Source organism: Lissotriton vulgaris, chromosome 7 (assembly GCF_964263255.1).
Source record: "Lissotriton vulgaris chromosome 7, aLisVul1.2, whole genome shotgun sequence".
Classification (NCBI taxonomy): domain Eukaryota; kingdom Metazoa; phylum Chordata; class Amphibia; order Caudata; family Salamandridae; genus Lissotriton; species Lissotriton vulgaris.
The window spans coordinates 1,308,326,074-1,308,347,788 of NC_141695.1; the positions used below are offsets into that span (position 1 = coordinate 1,308,326,074).

The following is a 21,715-nucleotide window of genomic DNA, read 5'->3' on the forward strand; positions in this document are numbered from 1 at the left end:
AGTGAAACAAAAGTAAAAAATCTGGGTGATCATAGGATTGCAGACCCTACTCTCCTACAGGTGGGGCTTCTGAAGTAGTTTTTCGGTCGCGACTGGGCCCCGGAGGCGGAGTGTTGACCTTTGCCTTCAATTTGGGTGTTTGGGATGGTGCAGGGGCAGTAGTACTCACACGTTGACCCGAAGGTATGGAGTCATCGGAGTCGTCTGCCCCAGATACGATTTTGAGATCTTCGGAATCATCCTCGGGGACATCTGCACCTTCGTCGAAGATGTCGTCTGGTTTCGGAGCTAATCTCTGCATGATTTGTCGACAGGCCCTTCGATCTCGAATAGTCTTCTTGGATCAAAAGGATGCGCAGACCGGACAGCTGGATTCGTCGTGTTCTGGTGATAAGCACAGATTACAGACCTTGTGATGGTCACTGTGCGGGAATTTTGCTCCACATTGGGGCCATGGATAGGCCCAACGGCCCGCGTCGACGACCAGAATCGAGCTCATATGATGTAGTCCATGTTTCTTGATGTCGAAAGTTGTTTAGAAGAGTTTAAAGTAAGTTTTCTGATGAGTCGAACTACTTAGAAGTAGTTTTGAACCGGAGCGGAAAAGTTGCATCCGAACCCAGTGGCGGAAAAAAACAATCTAAGGATGGAGCCAATGCCCATGCGCACTATCGTCCAAGGGAGGAGTCACCTATCTCGTGACTACAAAGACTTCTTCCAGTACGACAACATCATGCAATCATCCGCGCTCAACACCAGTTGGCGATCTAATGCACACTGTAAGATCTGCAGCTCATATGCCTCAAACAGAGTGTTTCTATTTGCCTGTTAGTACAATATTGTTACTGTCTATAGCTTTAGGCAACCATTTACTAAAAATACCCTTTTCCATTTATTTCACTACGGGCGAAGATTCAGCTTTTCGCTTATATATTATTTGAAATTTCATTGTTTCAGTGCAGCTTTGAAGCCTTCAGCCCTTATGAAAGACACTACTGTGTGAAGACTTTTCACAGCCGTTCGGTTCCTCAAATGATAACTTAAGGTGTTTACTTGTAGGAAATTCGACCCTTTCCCAGCTGCAACTATTTCTTCTACGTTTATTAAATTATCCTTTTGTTTTTTACAGAAAGTATGACCGTTGCCTAAAATTATTCACAAACTAATGAATATCCAACTCACCCAATTCATTTGCGAAAACAATCTGTTGGGTCACTCACAGTTTGGCTTTCACCGAGAACATAGTACTAAAACGGCACTTATTAAGGCTACAGAGGAGATAAGGGCGGTGATGGATCAGGGAGGTATGGCTGCCCTTATACTCCTTGATCTGTCAGCTGCTTTTGATACCGTTGAACATTCTCTCTTGCCTTAGCGGCTCCAGCGTCTAGGGGTCACGGGTGCAGCACTGGCCCTTTTGTCCTCCTTTCTCAAGGACAGGAGGTTAACCGTTTCGGTCGACGAGTTTCACTCTGAGCCTTATACCCTTCCGTGCGGAGTGCCACAGGGCTCTTCCATGAGCTCGTCGCTATTTAATGTATATGTATCCGAACTGGCCCCGCTAATCCAGAACTTCGGCTTCAATCTCACGTCTTACGCTGACGACACCCAGATTGTGGTGGAGGCGTACAAAAATCAGAATCCCTCACTCAGCAATTTCAGAACTGTATGTATGCCATTAATCAATGGATGAACACACACTGCCTTATACTTAACTCTGATAAAACAGAGATTCTGATTTTTGGCAATCTGCAACCAAGCTGGGGCAACCTGTGGTGGCCAGCAGATATGGGAAAGCCACCAAAACCTGTGGTGAAGGTCAAGAACCTGGGAGTGTGGCTCGACAATAAACTCTCACTCGCTCAGCACACAAACGCAATTGTCTCCTCCACCCATTTCCTCAATAAGAAAGTGAGGCAGATTCTTCCTTACATTCCTGCAGAGACTACAATTGGATTATTGTAACGGGCTGTTTGTAAACATGCAGAAGAAGTGCCTAAAAAAGCTTCAGAGCGTACAAAATGCAGCTGCGCGGTTACTGTCTAACATTCCCAGGCATAAATCCGTTTCCAAAGAAATTCATATTCTACATTGGCTCCCGGTTGCTGAGCGGATTAAATTTAAGGCGCTGTGCTTGGCGTACAAAGCATTAAACCATACAGGTCCAATCTCCCTGCAAAACCTCTTCGTCTGGTATGAACCGACCAGACATCTTCGCTCAGGAGCCAAACTCTTACAGGTGGCCAAACTTCGAACTTCACTTTGGGGTGGCATCAGTTTTTGCTTTGGCACCTCTAAACTTTGAAACTCTCTTCCGATTGAGCTCAGAAGTGCAAGCTCCCTCGCCTCCTTCAGAAAAGGACTGAAAACCTGGCTGTTCCAGAACTAGACGCCAAAGTAGGTTCTCTTCCATCCCCAGTGCCAAGACACCTCCGTGTATATGTGCGCTTTATAAATCATACTAACATTAACATGAAAACTAAACAAGGGGCGCCTGCACACACTCAGCGTGTTGGGGCTCGTCCATTTATTTGGTTAGTTGTTTTAATATTTTAACCGACTGGGCTAAGTTTTAGATTAGACTATCAGAGCATTTTGTTGGGTAAGGAGAGAACCAAACAGCTCACAGCAGTAGAAGAATTACCTTTCAGCCTGCTCCCATACAGAGCATCTTTTGAATGAAAAGCATTAAAAGTGTGTTTTAAAAACACACATACACACAAAAAAAACTTTAAAAAACTCAGGAGAGTTCCTCAGGCAGAAAATGGGCCTTACAGCCCTGCTTACACATCTGTCAGATGTTGCACAGGGAGGCCAGTGGAAGCTGCACATGTGGTGTCAACGAAGTAAACTATTTCCTTTGTACACTTCCCTCGGCTTGTGGTGCTCAATGCCAATCCATCATTAAGCTTCATTAAAGAATATTTACGGATTGGAAGAAGAATAAACATATGGACAATTTCTTTTTTTGATTTTTGAGTGCTCGGGGAGGGTGTTTGTTTGTATGCTATCTATATAAGTGGATTGTGGTGGGGTTGTTTGGTGACCAACCCTTCTTCCCCTGGAGCACCGACTAAGATTTGTGTCTCAAGCTATTGACCCCGATTGACTTGTTTTTTGAGCGCCTTCTTTTGCTAACCTGGTTACCAATCACTCAGATACATGAACAAAAGGCTTCTCAGTCATCTACCACTAACTGATCTTGGAAAAAACACATCGGTGGACAGTAGCCTCTTCTGTTCATCACCCCATCAAGTAAGAGTTTAATCAAGCAAGAAAGGAGTGGTAGTTATAGCTATCTAGGACCAATTAAGGTTATACCAAGTTCCAACTACATAAGACTGCCACAGCACACCATGAGATCAGGCCGCGTACGAGGATGTCCAACTCTCAAAAGCAATTTAAACAAGCATAAAAGAAAGCCCCAGACATCAGAAGGCTCTGCGGACGAACTACAGCCGAAACTCAGGCAAGACCTAGAGTGAGACTGCTCTTTAATTGAAATAGACTCTGACACAACCAACCCGAGTGGCGCCTCTCCGAGAATGGAAAAAGTCAAAATCCTAAAACGTTGTCTGACTATTTCAGCCAAAGATCCATACAAAATTTCACTTTTTTTAAAATGCAGGCAACACTCTCCTCTCAAGCACTATAGCAGCCCAGGGCCTTTAGACACCGCTCCAGTCGCTTCAACTATCCCATTCACAGGGTTGCAGCAACAATAGGGAAAGCCCAGACACTGGGGCTGACAAATCCTCGTTAACTCTCTCAGGTCAGAGCCCACAGTGCCGAACTACACTCCGCCCCAGAACCCCAAATTCCGGTCAAGCTGGTGGTGGCTGACGTAATGACAATCTGAGAGCACGGACAAAAGAAGAAAGTGAGGCAATACACCCACGAAGGGATGGGAGATCGTGTACCAGAGACACCAACCGCTGGAATCGCATTTCAAAGCATAAACAAAGGAGGCAACTACATTACAACTGAGATATCAACTATAGGCAAGCTGGAAAGCCAGAGGTAGGACAGCACGCCACACAAACATGCTAAAGATCCTAAGCTCAAATCTGCACCATCAACGAACAGCTGGGACATAGAACATAAAGCACCATCATCATCACCACCATCATTAACCAAATTAGAGGGGTAACAAAGACTTGAGTCCGAGGATCCTGAACAACTCTCATACATTGGCACGGAAGAGTGGGAGGGACTCCAGGCAACCTATACTCAGGGCTCCCCAGCTAAGCATGAGAATGACACTCCTGCAAAATCAACTGCTGAGGGGCACCAGGAAGTTGGGGAGATCCAAGCGGTGAGCAATTCAATCACAGACACAGTATCAGTAGGACCACCAGGTGAGGCGTACAAACCAGACCCTAGAGGTGCCTGTGCAGGTCTGTTAAAAACAGTGCAACTCCTGGTGGAGGCCCTCCAATACGAATCTGATAAAATGGACACACAGCTAACCTTACTGAACACCCTGGCAGTTGTTGTGGTCGCCATCGACGGGAAGCAAGGTGAATTAAACACTTTTCTACAAAACATACAGGACCACACACAAGCTAACAATTTAAGCTGTGTATGCGGCCTGGTTGTTGATAAGGAAAATGCTACTTACCAGTATGCATCTGTTCTTAGCATGTAGAGCTGCAGAGTCGTACACTATGAATTAGATCGCCACCTGGTGTTGGGATCGGATGATTGCAGGTGGTTGTCTTCTTGGAGAAGTCTTTGTAGTCACGATATAGGTGACTCCTCCCTTGGACAATACTGCGCATGGGCATCGGCTCCATCCTTAGATTGTTTTTCGCCATGATGGGAAATGATGGAGTTAGTAGAGATCAAGTAAGAAAAAAAGGATAACGTGTGCATCTAAGTAAGATGAGAACTGGAATGGATACAAGTCAGGGGAGGCGGGAGGGCATGTACGACTCTGCAGCTCTACATGACAAGAACAGATGCATACTGGTAAGTAGCATTTTCCGTTCGAGGCATATGAGCTGCTGATCGTACACTATGCATCGATTGTGCAGCAGTGTCTCCCCTAGCGGTGGTCGCTTGTATCCATTGCAGTAGTCTGAATTAATGTTCTAAGGACAGCCTGGCCTACTGCAGCTTGCTGCTTGGCTTGCACATCAACACAATAGTGTTTAGTGAAGGTGTGTGGTGTAGACCATGTTGCTGCCTTGCATATGTCCTCTATGTGTGGAGGAGAGAAAGATACAAACAATTGTTTTGTCTTTCTAAAGGATTTAGTTCTATCTATGTAGTATAGCAGAGCTCTTTTAACATCTAACGTGTGTAAGGCCCTTTCTGCTACAGAGTCTGTGTTTTGGAAAAACACAAACTCTACAGATTGGTTTAGGTAAAAAGGTGTGATAACCTTTGGAAGAAATTTTGGATTAGACCTGATAACCACTTTATTAGTATGTATTTGAAAGAATGATTCTTGTATAGTGAACAATTGTATTTCACTTACTCTTCTGAGAGAGGTGATGGCAACAAGGAAAGCAGTTTTCCATGTGAGAAATTGCAGTTCACATTTATGCAGAGGCTGAAAAGGGGGCCCCATGAGTCTCGTAAGGACAAGATTTAGGTTCCATACTGGGGAAGGTGGCAGCCTGGGAGGGATTATTCTTTTTAATCCTTCCATAAATGCTTTGATTGCAGGTACCCTAAAAAGAGACAGGTGTTGTCTGTTTTGTAAATAGGCTGCAATTGTTGCAAGATGTAGGCGTATGGAAGAGTATGCCAAATTAGACCTTTGTAGATGTAAAAGGTAACAAATGATATTTTGGATTAAAGCATCCAGTGGATCAATGTGATTATGTTTGCAATATATTGCAAATCTTTTCCATTTGGCAGCATAACACGCTCTAGTAGTGGGGTTTCTTGCCTTTTTAATGATATTCATGCAGTCTGGTGGTAGGTTAAGATAACCAAACTCTAAGACTTCAGGAGCCAGATCGCCAAATTCAGTTGGTTCGAGTCTGGGTGTCTGATTTCTCCATGGTTCTGTGTTAACAGCGAGGGTGTGAGCTGTAACTTTTGATGTGGAACCAGAGAGAGATCTAGTAGTTTGGTGAACCACAGCTGGCGTGCCCATTTGGGAGCTACTAGAATGAGCTTGAGAGACTGTTGTTTGAGCTTGCGCACCACTAGTAGAATGAGGGGGAGAGGCGGAAAAGCGTACGCAAATCTGCCTGACTAGTTCATCCATATTGCATTGCCCTCTGACCGTGGGTGTGGGAACCTGGCGGCGAAGGTTGGTGTAACGAGGCACACCGCCACGAACGGGTAGTAAAACAGGATGCAGGGATTAAATGGTGGCTCATGGACTCATCCCCTCCTTCCCCTCAGGACTACCAGGAATCTTGGCAACCACTGCCGCAAAGGGAGAAAAGTCTGAGCGGCGCCTTTAAGTGAGCGTGTACTACAGACGAAGAAACACCCCAGCGTGACGTGGATCTCGCGGCAGTGAGTAAAGACCAGGAAGAACACCAGTCGGCGTGTGATGACACCAGAGGAGACGGAGTGAGGAGAGCGAGAGGAGACGAGAGCGGAGGACGGTACAAGCCAGGAAGAGAAGCAGACTAGCCAGGAGGCCAACGGATCCACGCTTCGCCATGCCACACTCCCGAGGGAGGAGTGTGGCCAACACAGGTACGGGCAGAAACTTTCGAGCTGGGCGGGGAGGAGGAGTTCAGTACCGCCATAGAACCGGACGTACTGTTACATCTCGTCCGGTTGTACATAGTTTAAATAGACCTGAACCCGTCTCCCTTGTCTACCTCCTTTCCCCACCGCGAAACCTCCACTATCGATTGCCGTTTAGCACCAGTCAGCGGTGTCCCTCACTTCCCCGGTTCCCTCGGGATGGACACGGTATGACGACGTGAAACTAACGGTCCTTCTGTTTGTGTTTCTTTTACACGACCACGTCGAGAGAGGGCTCCAAGGAACTACCAGGAGTGCGGCTACCTAGACAAGAAGGGGTACAACAGAGACAGCCTCACCACGGATCCCTCAGAGTTTGCCCGGGAAAGATTGACATTTCGCCGAAAAAAACTATATATGAAAATAAAACCTGCATTACCAAAACAAAGCCTACAGCCTCTCACTAACCCCACCGTTACAGTATGGCATTTTGCATTTTCGTGGGTGGCAAACAGGTCTATGTGTGGGTGGCCCCACTGTTGGAAGAATGGTTGAAGAACTTGTGGATGTAGTTCCCATTCGTGAATCTGTTGTGACTGCCGACTTAACAGATCCGCTATCTGATTGTGAACCCCCTGGAAGGTGTTCCGCTAACAGTTATTTGTTTTGAGGAATGGCCCAACTCCAAATGTTCTATGCGAGTTGGGACAGTTGGAGAGAGTGTGTCCCCCCTGTTTTTGTACATAGTACATTACTGTCATATTGTCCATCCGGATTAAGACAGCTTTGTTCTGTACTTGAAGTTGAACATTTTTGAGTGCTAAGAATATCGCTAGCAACTCTAGATGGTTGATATGTAACAGCTTTTGTTGGTTGTTCCATCGACCTTGAGTAGTGTGGTGTAAGAGATGGGCTCCCCATCCTGTGAGGGATGTATCTGTTCCACCATTGCAGAGAGCGATGCATACGGCTGTCTACCAACACCAGGTCTGTGAGCTAACCCTTGAGCCTGATTCCACTGTTGTGCCAGACATTCTTGTAATGGACGCATTTGCAGTCTTGCATGTGGCACTATGAAGATGCAAGATGCCATCATGCCTATTAATCTCATGAACACTCTTGCTTGGAGAGACTGTTGGTGTTGAAAAGTTGAGAATAAGGCTTGAATGATCTGTATCCTGGCTGGACTGGGATACGCCAGAGCTGTAGATGTGTTTATGGTAGCTCCTAGATACTGATGCACGTGCAAAGGCTCTAGGTGCGACTTTGTGTAGTTGATCGTAAACCCTAAGTCGTGCAACAGTTGAATTGTCTGCTGAGTGTGTTGTACACATTGGTGGAATGATTTGGCTTTTATGAGCCAATCATCCAGGTAAGGGAAAACGTGTATCTGTTGTTTTCTGAGATGTGCTGCTACTACTGCTAAGCACTTTGTAAACACCCGTGGAGCTGTTGTGACACCAAATGGAAGGACTTTGAACTGATAGTGCTTTCCTTGTATTACAAACCGTAGGTACTTCCTGTGAGCAGGATGTATTGGGATGTGAAAATAGGCGTCCTTCAGGTCTAGCGTTGAAAGGAAATCGCTTTGTTGCAATAGTGGGAGCACTTGTTGCAGATTGATCATATGAAAATGATCCGATTGTATATAATGGTTGAGGGGCCTGAGGTCGAGAATTGGTCTCAGTGTCCCGTCCTTTTTGGGAGTTAGAAAATACAGCGAGTTAACCCCCGTCCCCTGTTCCTCTAATGGGACTAGTTGAATAGCATCTTTTTGTAGAAGTGCTAGGACTTCCTGTTGAAGCAGAGTCAGGTGATCTGTAGACATAGGACGCTGCCTGGGTGGTATGTTTGGGGGGGGGGGGGGGGGTTGCTGTAAGTTCTAGGCAGTAGCCATGTTGGATAATCTGTCTCACCCACCAGTCTGTTGTGATGGAGTTCCAGACAGGCAGGAACTGTGTTAATCTGCCCCCCACAGGAGTGGAATGCTCTTGAGGGAGCAAAGGGAAGTCACTGTGTAGTTGTGGAGGAGGAGCGATTGTTGCTGTTACCGCGACCTCTTCCCTTGTTATTATTGCCTCTGTATCCTCCTCTAAAATAGCCTTTGTTAGAGGATGTTCGTGTTTGCATCTTGAAGGATGTTGTTGTGTCTGCTCCAGTTTGCTTGGAGCCTCCTCTATAAAAGGAGCGACGAAAAGAACCTCTAGTCTGTGTGGACTGTAGAGCTCCCATTGACTTTGCTGTGTCCGTGTCTTTTTTCATTTTCTCCAGTGTAGTGTCTACTTCTGGTCAAATAACTGGTTTTGGTTAAAAGTCAGGTTCAAAATTGTGGTTTGCACCTCTTGTTTGAACCCGGAAATGAACAGCCATGCATGTCTTCTGAGTATTACGCTAGTATTTACAGCTCTAGCAGCTGTGTCCATGACATCTAGTGCACATTTTATTGAGGCATTTGAAATTAATTTGCCTTCTTGAATGAGCTCAGTTGCCTGATCTTTATATTGATCTGGGAGGTGCTGCAGTAGTGTCTCTAATTGGTCGTAATGAGCCCTGTCATAACGTGAGAGAAGGGCTTGTGTATTCGCAATGCGCCATACATTTGTATCTTGTGCAGCTATCCTTTTACCTGACGCATCAATAACTTTGGATTCCTTGTCAGGTGGGGGCGTTTCACCAGAAGTCTGTGAATTCGCTCTTTTTCTTGCATTGGACACCACTAAGGAGTCTAGAGGAGGATGTCCCTTAATATAGGTTGGATCAGAGGGTGCAGGCCTATATTTCTTTTCTTGGATTCAGTACCCTAGCAGGTACAGGATCTTTGAATATTTCTGGAGCGTGCTTAAGGACTTCTTTGATCATGGGAAGAATTTGAGTAGATCTGTGTGATGGCTCAAAAGTATCTAACAGAAAATCCTCCTCAATGTCATCAGAATACATTGTAACATTGTGGTAGATAGCAGCTCTGTGTAAGAGGTGATTAAAGCCAATGCTGTCCTCTAGAGGAGAAGGTTTTGGTGGGTATATCTGTGGATCAGGGACATCAGGCACATTATGTGGTGGAAAAGTATAGATATCCTCATCTAAAGGATATGTATTTGGGTCTGCATTTGGATCCTCCCCACCACCTAAGTCATACTCCTCATCAGTTTGTGGTGAATGTGAGGATGCAGGAGAGGGTACAGGAGAGATTTGAGGTGAAATGTAAGAAGGGATAGGAGAGGAAGGAGATACAGGAGAGGGAGGGTGCATAGGGGAAGTTGCACAGTCCTTCTTCTTGGCAGGAACCACAGGTGTAGGTGATGTTTCTGCTGGTCTCTTTTTATGAGGTATAGCACCTACATGTCCAGTATTTTGGTTTATGTAGATCCTCTTTTGTTTAGGATCTGGTCTGAACAATTCTTCCTCTACAACCTTCTTCGGTGTCGATTTTTTCGGTTCCGACAGAGGTCGTTTTTGTTGTTTTGCCTTGGGAGGTGTTACAGCGTCCTGTGGCAAAGTTCTTGGTGCCGAAGGTGTTGCTTTCGACTTGGCAGGCGTGTCCGAGGGCTTAGGAACCTCTGAATCAGGCTTTGCGGGTGTTGTCATCGGAGCGGGAGTCTTCCGGAGTGGAAAATGGCCTCGCCGGCTTTGAAGCGTCGGCCGCTGACTTTCCATCTTTAGCTTTGGAAGTCGACGGCTTCGGAGCTGGAGCTTCTTTCGGTACTGTGTTAGTCAGCTGTGCCGAAGGATCTTTTGATTTCGGTACCGAAGAGTCTCTCGCTTTCGGTGCCGAAGTGTCTTTTGCTTTTGGCGTCGAAGAATCTTTCGGTTTCGGTGCCGAAGAGTCTTTCGGTTTCAGGTGCCGAAGGATCTTTGGGCTTCGGTACCGATGGAGGTGGTGGAATCGCCACATGTGGTTTGCTCGGTGCCGAAGCACCAGAAGGCGTAGTTGTCTTCCTCGGAGCCGAGCTCGAAGTCTGGGCTTTAGGAGGGAGCACCTGGTCTCGACTGGGCCCCTTGGGCGGAGTGCTGACCTTCGCCTTTGGAATGGGCAGTGTATTCGGTGCAGTGGCAGAGGTACTCACGGGTTGACGTGACGGAATCGAGTCGTCCGAGTCCTCTGCCTCTGATATGATCTGGAGATCTGGCGAATCTTCTTCTGGAACGAGTGGAACCTGGTCATCGAAGATATTCTCCGGTGCTGGGGCTGATCTCCTCATCTTGTGTCGACGGGCCCTCCGATCCGGATAGTCTTCTTCGATCGGAAGGACGCACAAGCTGTGCAGGTCGAATCATTGTGATCCGGCGATAGACAGAGGTTGCAAACCTCGTGATGATCGCTATGCAGGAATTTTGCCGGGCATTTCTTGAACGGAGTTCTTTCCATGTGGTGTAGGCCGCACGGCGTAGATAGGCCCAGGAGCCCGCGTCGATGAACCGGAATCGAGGTGATGGCTTCGAAGGTGGTATAGTCGACGTCGATATTGTTTGCAGGAAGTTTATGCGCTTCGAAGTTGCTGGAAAAGTTTTTCTAGCCGGAGCGGAGCAACTTTCATCCGAACCCAGTGGCGGAAAAAAACAATCTAAGGATGGAGCCGATGCCCATGCGCAGTATTGTCCAAGGGAGGAGTCACCTATATCGTGACTACAAAGACTTCTCCAAGAAGACAACAACCTGCAATCATCCGAGCCCAACACCAGGTGGCGATCTAATGCATTGTGTACGATCTGCAGCTCATATGCCTCGGACACTAGCTTCCCTTCCATCCATGCTGATCAAGTTGTGCACACAACTCATAAGGGTATCCCAACCATCAAATACACTGCCTCCGGATGGCAAGTCTACTACTGTGATTCAAGAATCCATGGCAACACGCCAGACCACAACCCTAAAAGAAGAGATTCCTTCCATCAAGACAATATCAAAACATAACCTTATAATAAAAGAGGGCTGCAAAATTGAAACAACACCAAGCAAACCTGCCGGCTCTCTCCCGAAAGACCACTGGACAATAAAAAGAATGCAAGGCAAGGACGCACACAAAGACGGAAAGGCTGAAACCAACAACCGGGCTCAAATAACGAAGGTTTCCTGCGCCTCTTCAGGTCAACACCAGCTCAAAATGAGACAAACAAGAAAGCCAAACCACAGCAGAAGGGAGTCATAAACATAACACAAATGTCGAAATGTGACCAAATCAAATCTACGAAAAAATTGTAAAGAGTCTGTGCACTCACTATCAATCAAACTGAAGACAAGTTTTAGTCTATGATGTACTCAAAGATGCGTGCTGCCTGGTTAATAGGCTGCCAGCCCCGAACTAGAGGAATTGCTGGTGGAAAACCACCAGTATGCCAGACGCACTGCTGAAATTAAAGTATTGGAATTTCAACGTGTATGAGAAAAAAAAATTTGAACAAATTTAACAATAAAGTTTGCAATTCCTCAAATCAAATCTACACCAGAGAAATGCAAGGTGTAAACAACACTCAGCCACTTATTAAGGCTGTGAAAGCAGAGACAAAACTCTTTCATCCAAACAACAACATTACCAACTTTCGAAGCAACGAAGAGGAGGAGTCAGCAGGAATTACAATGAACAGCTCTCTGATTAGAATAAATCCAACGCACTCGCAAACCAGCAATCCATTAACAACACTCACTGATTACCATGCATATAAGGGTGATCAGGCAACCATGGTGAGTCTGAAAAATTACAATGACCAACACTCAGACTCCAGGGAGGCAAATGACACAATGATCAGCAAAACCTATCCTAAAAGCATACGTAAAACACAAATTGACTCCACCGTACAACCAGGTTTTCAAGGGAGGCCGGAAGTGTTCAGGTACCCCCAAAGCAAAATCGAAACAGCTTGGAAATTCTCTGGCAGGGAAACATAGGACAACTGCCTGGAACTGTATACAATCCAAAAATTCAAAACAGTGGGGGAAGCACAGCGGTTCCCAGGCACTCAGCCTCACCCAGAGCATTAGGTGACGAGACCATCATTCAGTCTTCAGAACACCACACAACCTCCCCGCCTGAGACTTCCGGCAGGGAAACCTACACACCCTGGTTCACACCTCAATACAGATCAAAAGGTACACATGACATCTTGAATCGAGGGAACATACTGCGCCTGTTGTCTCATATACCAACTCTGACAGAGGTGACCACGTCAGACTTGGTTGCAATAGAATTCATTAGACGCAAGGACTACTTGGAAGAAGAAGATACAAAGACGACATGGGTATCGTCATAAACTGAACATAAAATACTTTTAGAAAGCTGCACCTTCCGAAGCTCGGGATAATCATCACCCCATACACTGAGGCCGGATACCTTGACCTGCTAATCCCAGAAAACACAAATGCTGCACAAGCAAATCTAAAAAGAACCGCAACATCAGTGCTCAGAGGAGCAGTGGGGCACTTTCAAACAAACAAAGATATTTCTCAAGAAAACTGCAGTAGCCGTCAGGATCTTGTAACTCCACCAGCCTGGCAAACAGATCTGAGATGGATCTTAAGGACAATAAACAATCAAAAAAACTGACAATACATCAGTCCACCTCGAACAACCAGCGAAAATGGACTACTACTGTTTTGCTCATGGAATGTAAATGGTCTAGCCAATAAAATGACAGACCCAGATTTTGTCACCCACCTAGGGCCATTTGACATCATAGCACTACAAGAAATTTGGCTGATAGATCCTCCGCACCTTCAGGGATACTTGTATGTTTTCACCCCAGCCCTCAGGGTGGAAAAATACGGTTACCTTCAGGGTGGACTTGCAACCTATGTCTCCAACACAAGCATATCTACAGCCCGTGCAATCGGCCAAGTGTCTCCATCAACTATGGCAATAAACCATCTTACTCCATCCACAACACCAGAAAAAAGCATTTGCAATGCAACAGGTCTCGCAATTACATTATTTTGAGCTATTGACATAACATAAAAGGCATTGTCATTTGCAATGTTAATAGCTTACACTCCCGTAATGCGAGACCTATTGCATTGCAGATGCTTGCTTCCACATTGATCTTGAGTAGGCACATGTTGGAGGTACATCTTTGTTGACGTTTGGTGTCCAGGTGTGCAAGAGGGGCCGGCCCTGCCGCTGCCTGGACACGCATATCTAAAGATGTAGTTCTCAACGTACATAGCGCTTAATGTGGAAAGGGTGCTGGACTGCATGTTACAAAAGCCAAGTAGAGCCCAGCAAACTAGTAATAAAAGCAGGCAAATTAGAGAAGCAGGCAGGTTACGAGAGCAGCTGAGTTATGGAAGTAGACAGTCATCGAAGCAGGTGGGCTAGAAAGCATGTGGCTTAGTAGAGCAGGACAGACGGAAGCAGGATATACAGAACTAAATAGGTTAAAGAAGTCATTAACTTACAGAGGCAGTTGGGCTACAGGAGCAGGAAGGGTAGAGAAACAGACAGTAGCAGATTGTTTAGAGGACATGTGGTGTGCGGAGCAGGCAGATTAACCAAGCAGGCATGTTATAGAAGCAGCTAGGTGAATAGAGAAGGCATTGTAAATGCAGGGGTCTATAGAAGCAGGCAGGTCAGAGAAAATAACAAATCACTGAAGCAGGCGGCCAGAAAACAGGCCTGTTTATAGCCAGACTCTGGCCTCTAGAAGCAGGCAGGGGCCAGAAACTGACCCCCCAGACTGCAGTGAGGAGGAGGAAGTTTACCTTCCCATCAGATGCAGTGAACATTGTGACTCACGGCCCGGTGCTTGACGCCCCCTGCAGATCAAGGACTACACTTTATTCATGAGCCCTCGGTGCTGTACATGGATAACTGTCTAGATCGTGTCCCTTCCTGACTCGTCCTGTTTGGTTTTGTTCCAGCTGCTCTCACCGTTACTCCTACATTGTGAGTTTTCGATCTCCGCGGCCTGGAGACACTCGCCACCTTCCCACTGGGTCTGCTTTGGTACTACTCACAAAGCACCAACCAACGGAAGCAACATGTAGGGGAACACTTTTGGGGTTGCATGTCCATCTCTTCCGGGGCAGCAGCTGGAAATGGACCCTTCCGGGATTGGTGAACCTTCTTCTTCGGGTCTGTCATCATTTCTGACCAATCACAGGATTGAAGGCGAACATTAGTCACGAAGGCCCGCCCAGTATCTGTACGTAGCCTGTCAATCACTGTAAACTCGCTTTTTCTTTCACCGCCCCTTGCCTTCACTTCTTGAACTTGGTTAGAGTAGAAAGGAAAGCGGACACAATCAAATTTTATGGTCTTCTGGTGGGATGCGCAAGGTAAGATCTGCACTTTCTGCTCGATTTGGGACGGGTTGTCCTATGATAGCTGCTGAATGGTAAAACATTACGGTAGTGTGTGTTCATCAGTGACATACGTATATGGAAAATTTTCGGTGTTAGGGCTAACGGTGGACTTGAACTGTGCCTCTTGTGTGTTTTTCTTTCTGTGCGGCTGTGGAGTAATGTGCAGCATTGTCCGTAAGGGAATGTAGCGAAGTGGAGGGTCACGTTTCGGGTACGACTTGGTTCTGGCAGAGTAAACCACACACTGATTTGGGGTGTTTGAGTTGTATTATCTCCGAGGGGGGTATATTTTCCCTGTAGGCGCATCGGGTACTTTTGTAGTTAGGTTTGGGGACCAGGGAGTTTTGAAAGGTATGTAGAAGTTAGCCCCATCCACACGCAAGTAAAAAACAAGCGTGCAGTGGGAAATGCCATGCGAGGGAGACTGAAGGGGCTCCTGAGTGGTGAGGAGAGCCCCGCGGCGTGAGCCGGTGAGTGAGAACTTGGCTGGGTGCATTGCCGGAGCCCATTGTGTTAGCGGACCCATGTATGTAAGGTGCACGCTGAAGGACACGCCATGAGCGTGCACATCGGCTGTCTGAAAGAGACGCCGTGAGCGTGCACATGGCATGTCCAGGCGCGTGAGATGTGCACGCGTATGGTGCGAGCAGGCGTTGTGATAACGCCGCGAGCCGAATCGTACGGAGCACAGCTCATGTCTACAAAAGCGCGTGCACCTATCCTGTCCCGCATGCTAAGCAAGTCGGCAACAATAGGTCTCGCTTACGTGAGCAGCACATGGCGCTGCATCGCTAGGCGAGACCTAAAAAGGGGTACCAACAATCAATGCTTATGTACACCCAAAACGGAACACTCAGATAGCAAAGGAATTGTGTGACTTTCTGGAGGCATGCATAAGCGAAGGGGCAACAACAGACCTTATACTCAACGGGGATCTAAACCTCAACCTAATGGGTGCCTCAATAGATGACGTAGTGTCCCAGCAAAATTCGATCTGGAACATTCCACCGCAAGGGAAACCACCATTGTGCAAATCAACCAAAACCAGAATGCGGCTACTTGAGGACCTTGAACACCTTAACCTTGGAGCAATCAACGGCAGATTTGCTTGGGCAAACCCCCCTGCAAACAATCACTGATGCCAACAGTAAGCACAATACTGGACACCACTTTTATCTCTCTAACTTTATTTCATCAAATCTCCTCATTCCAGCTGGGTGACAAAGCTGACAGTGACCATCGCACTCAAGAAATCATGCTTAGAACAAACATCCCTATGTTCGATCGGTCTCAGACCCTTCAAGGGTCAGAGCTCACAATCAACTTTAGAAGAATGCGGACGGCAGCCTGCTGGAAAATGCAATATTTCATTTTGAGTCACAGGTTGGATCAAGCGAAATTGGGAAATGGAAGAAGTTTACTACAACAATGGCAGGCTACGCCACTTCGATCAGACCAATGATCCAACATAGAAACAGCAGTGTGAAGCACAGGTCAAAAACTGACAAAAAGAAAATTAACTCAATTTATCACACGTTGAGACACCTCCGATATAACCCAACAGACAAAACGCAACTAGCACTGCTACGAAAGCAAAAGGCGCAGCTGAAGAGACAAAAAATGGGAAGCTAACATCCGCAGACGAGCCCTGGGTGAAGTTACATGCCGACACCAAACAGAGCGACAGCGCAAGATTCTGGGGAATAATAAAACGGTTAATTCGTCCATCACATGAGGGAATCTCTTCCAATATCTCAGAAGAAGTTTGGGTAATTCACCTAGGGACTCATTTCCATGAGGACACCGAATCCGTGGCTATGGGACCAATAAGTAAAATAAATTCAGGATGTGCATCAACTGACACTATCCGGGTGGCACGTAACTCCATAGACCTTGAAATACCAGAGGGATGTCTACCAATGGACGTAACGTTACATAGCAAAATCAGTACTATGAAGCAGCAAATAGGGAAGGGAAGGAGAGAGGGGGCCTCTGGCCCTACCAGAATTCCACTGGTTCTTTACAAACAAGATGGAAACCTCTGGCCGATGCACTCAAACCTCTTTTCACTGAAATAAGGCTACTGAACACACTCCCACGCTCCTGGAGAGGATCAATAATCTCCCATATCTTCAAGTCAGGTGACAAGTCCTTGCCAAAAAAACTACTGGCTAGTGGCACTCTTGGTCAACGAGGCTAAGTTTTTCACAGGAACACTACTACAAGAGCTCCAGACTTGGGCCCAGAGAAATCAGTTATACCACCCAACCAGAGTGACTTTGCAAAATCCGTAGGAACAACAAGAAACATCCTTGCCACGGCAATGCTAATCGACAAGGCGGAATCAACAAAAATACCTATACATCTATGCTTTATTGACTATAAGGCTGCATTCGATCACGTAAATCGCAACAGCTTGTGGGCCAAACTGAGGAGCTGGAGTATTCCACAGCCCCTGCTGAACCTGATAACCAATTTGCACACTGACACATGGGTTCAGATAAACCTGGGTGATGGATCACTCCTGTCATGGTGCATACCAACCAAAAAAGTGCTCAAATAGTGATGTGTCTTAGCCCCCACCCTATTCAACTTGTTTTTATCAGACCTCGTCCTGGCACTAAATATCTGCAATTCACACTCCTCAAGACTAGGAGGCTCAACACTACAGTGCCTCCTCTACGCGGACTGCATATGCCTGATCAGTACACAAGTGGGCCTACAACACCTTCTGAACACCGCACAAAGTCAACGGCCTAACCATCAACCTTGAGAATACAAGGAACAGGATGATCAGCAAAAACTGAAAGAAACCAGCTGTTTGGTTCTGAGGCAGCACACACATTGAAGCTACATCAGAATATAAATATCTAGGCATGGTTATAGACAAATGTGGTCATATCACTGTCCAGAAAAATATCATTAGCCGCAAAGGTCTCGCCCTGGCAGTCTCATTAAAAGGCCTCAACTCCAAACTAAGCGGCCCCTCGACACTGCCTCTGGCACAAGTGGTACGCAGCAAGCTCTTACAAACAATTGCCTATGGTAGTGAAGCACAGAGGGGAAGGGATGCAAAAGTACTTGACAACACAGTTACACCAGTCAATAGGGTCATCCTTGGCCCACATATACCTTGCCAGCACAAATCAAGCTAGATTTTGGCATACAGAAACAGTCCTTGGCAAGACAGGGGGCGTACATTATCAACTGGGACAAAGTTCGGAAATCTGCACCAGGAACTCAATCAATACCTGTGGAAAGAGTTACAACTACAAGCCGTCTCACCCGCTTCTAAATATCTTGAAAGCAGCCTGACCAATACAGGGGTAAACCAGCTCTGGGACACTCCTATAAATAATATCATTTTTTTTAAAACTGGTTAGGAAAACGGTCAAGTACCTTTCGTGGATAGAGGATAAGGCTTCTCTTTCAAAAAGGGCTCACGGATGGATGACCCTGAACACCTACACAGCCCCAGTTTCTCAGAACTATTTTGACCTGAGTTACACCAAAGCCACCAAAATTAAGTTCCTGAAGCACAGACGTGGTTTGCTACCCCGCATACAGCATCTCCCACACTGGCTAAAGGAAAAAAGTGGGTTCTACCTGCTACCTATGCTGCTCAGCACCAGAAGACCTGCTGCACCTTCTATGTACATGCAAAGACCTTCTGGAAGAACGAAAACAATTACTAAAACACCACTTCAATCAACGAGGGATGAGCACTCGGAGACAAGCAATGCTGGCCTGTTTTGAAGTTCCGGAGAGTGGTGGAAAAAAAATACCAGCACAAAGGATGTGAACCTGACCAAGGATAGTCTCTCTGGAACAACTTCATTTTTATTTTCTATGCAGACCGGACTTTGGAAGGGAGCAGCTTTCAATTATCACATTAGTTCCGATAAACGCCACCTACAACAAACAAATTATGCTGGGTTGAAATATGTGAACAGTACTTTAAAAAGGACTTAAGCACTGTTTGCACTAAGGAGCACTTTGTTCCAGCCTGGCATCAGACCCAATGGGAAGAAGCGGGCTGGAACTGAGATCATTGCTCCCTCTCACGTGCACTAAAGCAAAAACAGTTTGTTTACGATGAGCTACTTCTCTGACACCATAGTTTTCAGGAAATATTAATGTGTAAATGTCTTTTTATTATTAACATTATATGTATTAATGAACTTGCCTATTGTTGTATTGTATTGTAAGGGATTTTGATAACTATGCAAATAAACTAAACCTATCCTAACCAGTGATTGTGTTTTCTAAAGGTTTATGAGTGTCAAACGTATATACTAAAGTACTACAAAAGTTAAATTAGTATACTTTGCGTCTGAGTGATACTATTTTTAACATAACGTTGTGTACTACTGAGTGTACAATTGAGTGATAGTATTTTAACATATAAGATGTGAGTAGCTGTGTGAGTGGGAGTCTGAGTAGCTGTGTGAGTGGGAGTCTGAGTGGATGTATGGGAGTGTGAGTGAGTGTATGGGTGTATAAATGGGTGTGTGAGTACCTGTGTAGGTGAGTGGCTGTATTGGTGAGTGTGTTGGTGTGTCAGTGGTTGTATGGGTGAGTGAGTGGCTGAGTTGATGTGTGAGTACTGTATTGGTGAGTGGATGTATGAGAGGCTGCATGAGAGAGTGACTGGGTGTGTAAGTGGCTGTAAGTGTGAAGAAGTTGTATGGATGACTGAGTGTCTGTGTTGAGAGGCTGTATGGGGGGGTGAGTGAGTGGCTGTGTAAGTGGGTGCATAGCTGAATAAGGGTGTGTGTGTGTGAGTGATTGTATGGGTGAGGGAGTGGCTCTGTTGAGAGGCTGTATGGATGAGTGAGTGGGGGTGTGAATGGCTGTATGGATGAATAAGTGGGTATGTGAGTAACTGTGTGAGTGGCTGTGTGGGTGAGGTAATAGGTATGTGAGTGGCTCCATGGATGAGTGAGTGGGTGTGTAACTGAATGGGTGTTTGAGCAGGTGTATGAGCGGTTATGTGGGTATGTAAGTGGATGTGTGAGTGGCTCTATGGACGATGCCATCACTGAGGTCATCCGAGATATCATCAATAATGTCACTGACCATGTCATGAGTGATGAAATATGTGAGGTCATAAGCAGTGCATTGCGAGGGCAAGACTTTTTTGTAGGGAAAAAAGTGCAAATACATAGAAAATACTTGTCTTCAAATCCTAAGAAGGCTGGAAATGGACAAATTTCATTTATATTTTCTTTCAAATAATATCTATAATTATAGAAAAATCATCATTATGTTTGAAGTGACTAGAAAATATCACTCACAAACCTTTTTTTCCCAAAAAGGGAAATAAACGGAATGCTGGGCAATGGAAACATCAGGCAGGCTTCACAAGCAAAGTCAGAAAACTGACACGGTTCTTTCTACAGTTTCCTACATGCCCTAAAGGTGATAATAAGCTCAGTTAATTTTTACGGTTACAAGATCATGGATGAAGATAAGAACCATTGTTTTTAATATCTTGTTCGGGGAGGAGGGAGGGTTTACTTATAATTTGTATGAGGATTTCCCTGAAAGAGAACTAGGATTACAAATAGGCCACACTGCCTTCTCTTCTCGGAAAATCCTCATCCGTTGTCAAAACGTACTGAGCATAATAGCAAGCTTATCCCATTACATTCTGCAGCAGTTGTGCATCTACTCTTGAGTATGAATCCAAACAATAATGGATGGTATGGAACTGCACAAAGCAGCTTTACCAACTTCTGAAATGTGCACATTTCTTTTAAGAGTTATTGTAGCAGCTTTTTTGCCCGTTGAACTGAATAGGGGAATGTTGGTTCCCACCCCGCCCTCACTTTTTTTTGCCTGTATCCTCTCCTATTCCTGTTCTTCCCCTTTATTCACCCCCCCCCCCCAATCCAGGGAACCAATATAGCCAGACTGTATGTGTTACTCTACAAATGTAATTACACTTGTTATGGCCTATGTATGCTCTCTGACGTAACAACAGTTATGGTTTTGAAAACCAACAAAAAGATTTGATACAAAAGCAGCCTACTGCATGGTATGAGACTGTACATTCCTGATACTCACATGGTTGAGTGCACCCAAGAAGCAGGTTCGTGCAGTGGTGATGTCACCTTTTTTCCAGTATACCTCACCAAGTTGGTTCCAGGCATCAACTAACGTTGGGTTGAGCTTCACCGCCTTGGCCAGGGCTTCTTCTGCCTCCTGGCTGTACTCTGGTGTCACATTCAGAGCTTTGCCCTTCTGTAGCAAATACAAGGACTTGTTCTTGGCACCGTCTAGTGGGGAGAGAAGTGATACTTAATAATGTGGGATTAAATGTCAATGTTTAACAGGATAAAGGTATATAAATGATATAAGACAATGTGGAGAAGTGTGGCTCACTGGTTAGAGCAGGCAGACCCTGAAGCAGAGGTCAGACCCAGGACCAGGGTTCAATTCCCGACGCGGCAGGGTCTTGAGCTCAAATGTCCATGGACTCGATAATTCTCGCTTCGGTGCCTGACCTAATCATGGGTTCACACTCTGCAACTCTGGGCATTAAGCTTGCTCAATCTCCACAACGGCCCCCCGCGGCGGGATGCCTGGTTTTCACCTTGGGGATGCCCTGTAGGGGCTATCTCACAGGGAAAAGCCAGGACGGGTTCCCAAGGCAAGCGCGGAGATACCCCTTCGGGGGTCGATTCAGGCGCTATATAAGAAACATAATAATAATAATAATAATAATAATGACACATACTTTGAAAAGCTCAGCAAACA

At 45.9% G+C, this 21,715-nt stretch overlaps 1 protein-coding gene across 1 annotated transcript in view; it reads right to left on the reverse strand.

The window, feature by feature from the left end:
* Nucleotides 1–21,715, reverse strand: part of TTC5 (tetratricopeptide repeat domain 5) — a 196,630-nt gene that overhangs the window by 147,863 nt on the left and 27,052 nt on the right. Inside the window, exon 3 of the mRNA XM_086931913.1 lies at nucleotides 21,023–21,234. Coding sequence (XP_086788039.1) covers nucleotides 21,023–21,234 — 212 coding nt within the window. The remainder of the gene's footprint in view (nucleotides 1–21,022; nucleotides 21,235–21,715) is intronic.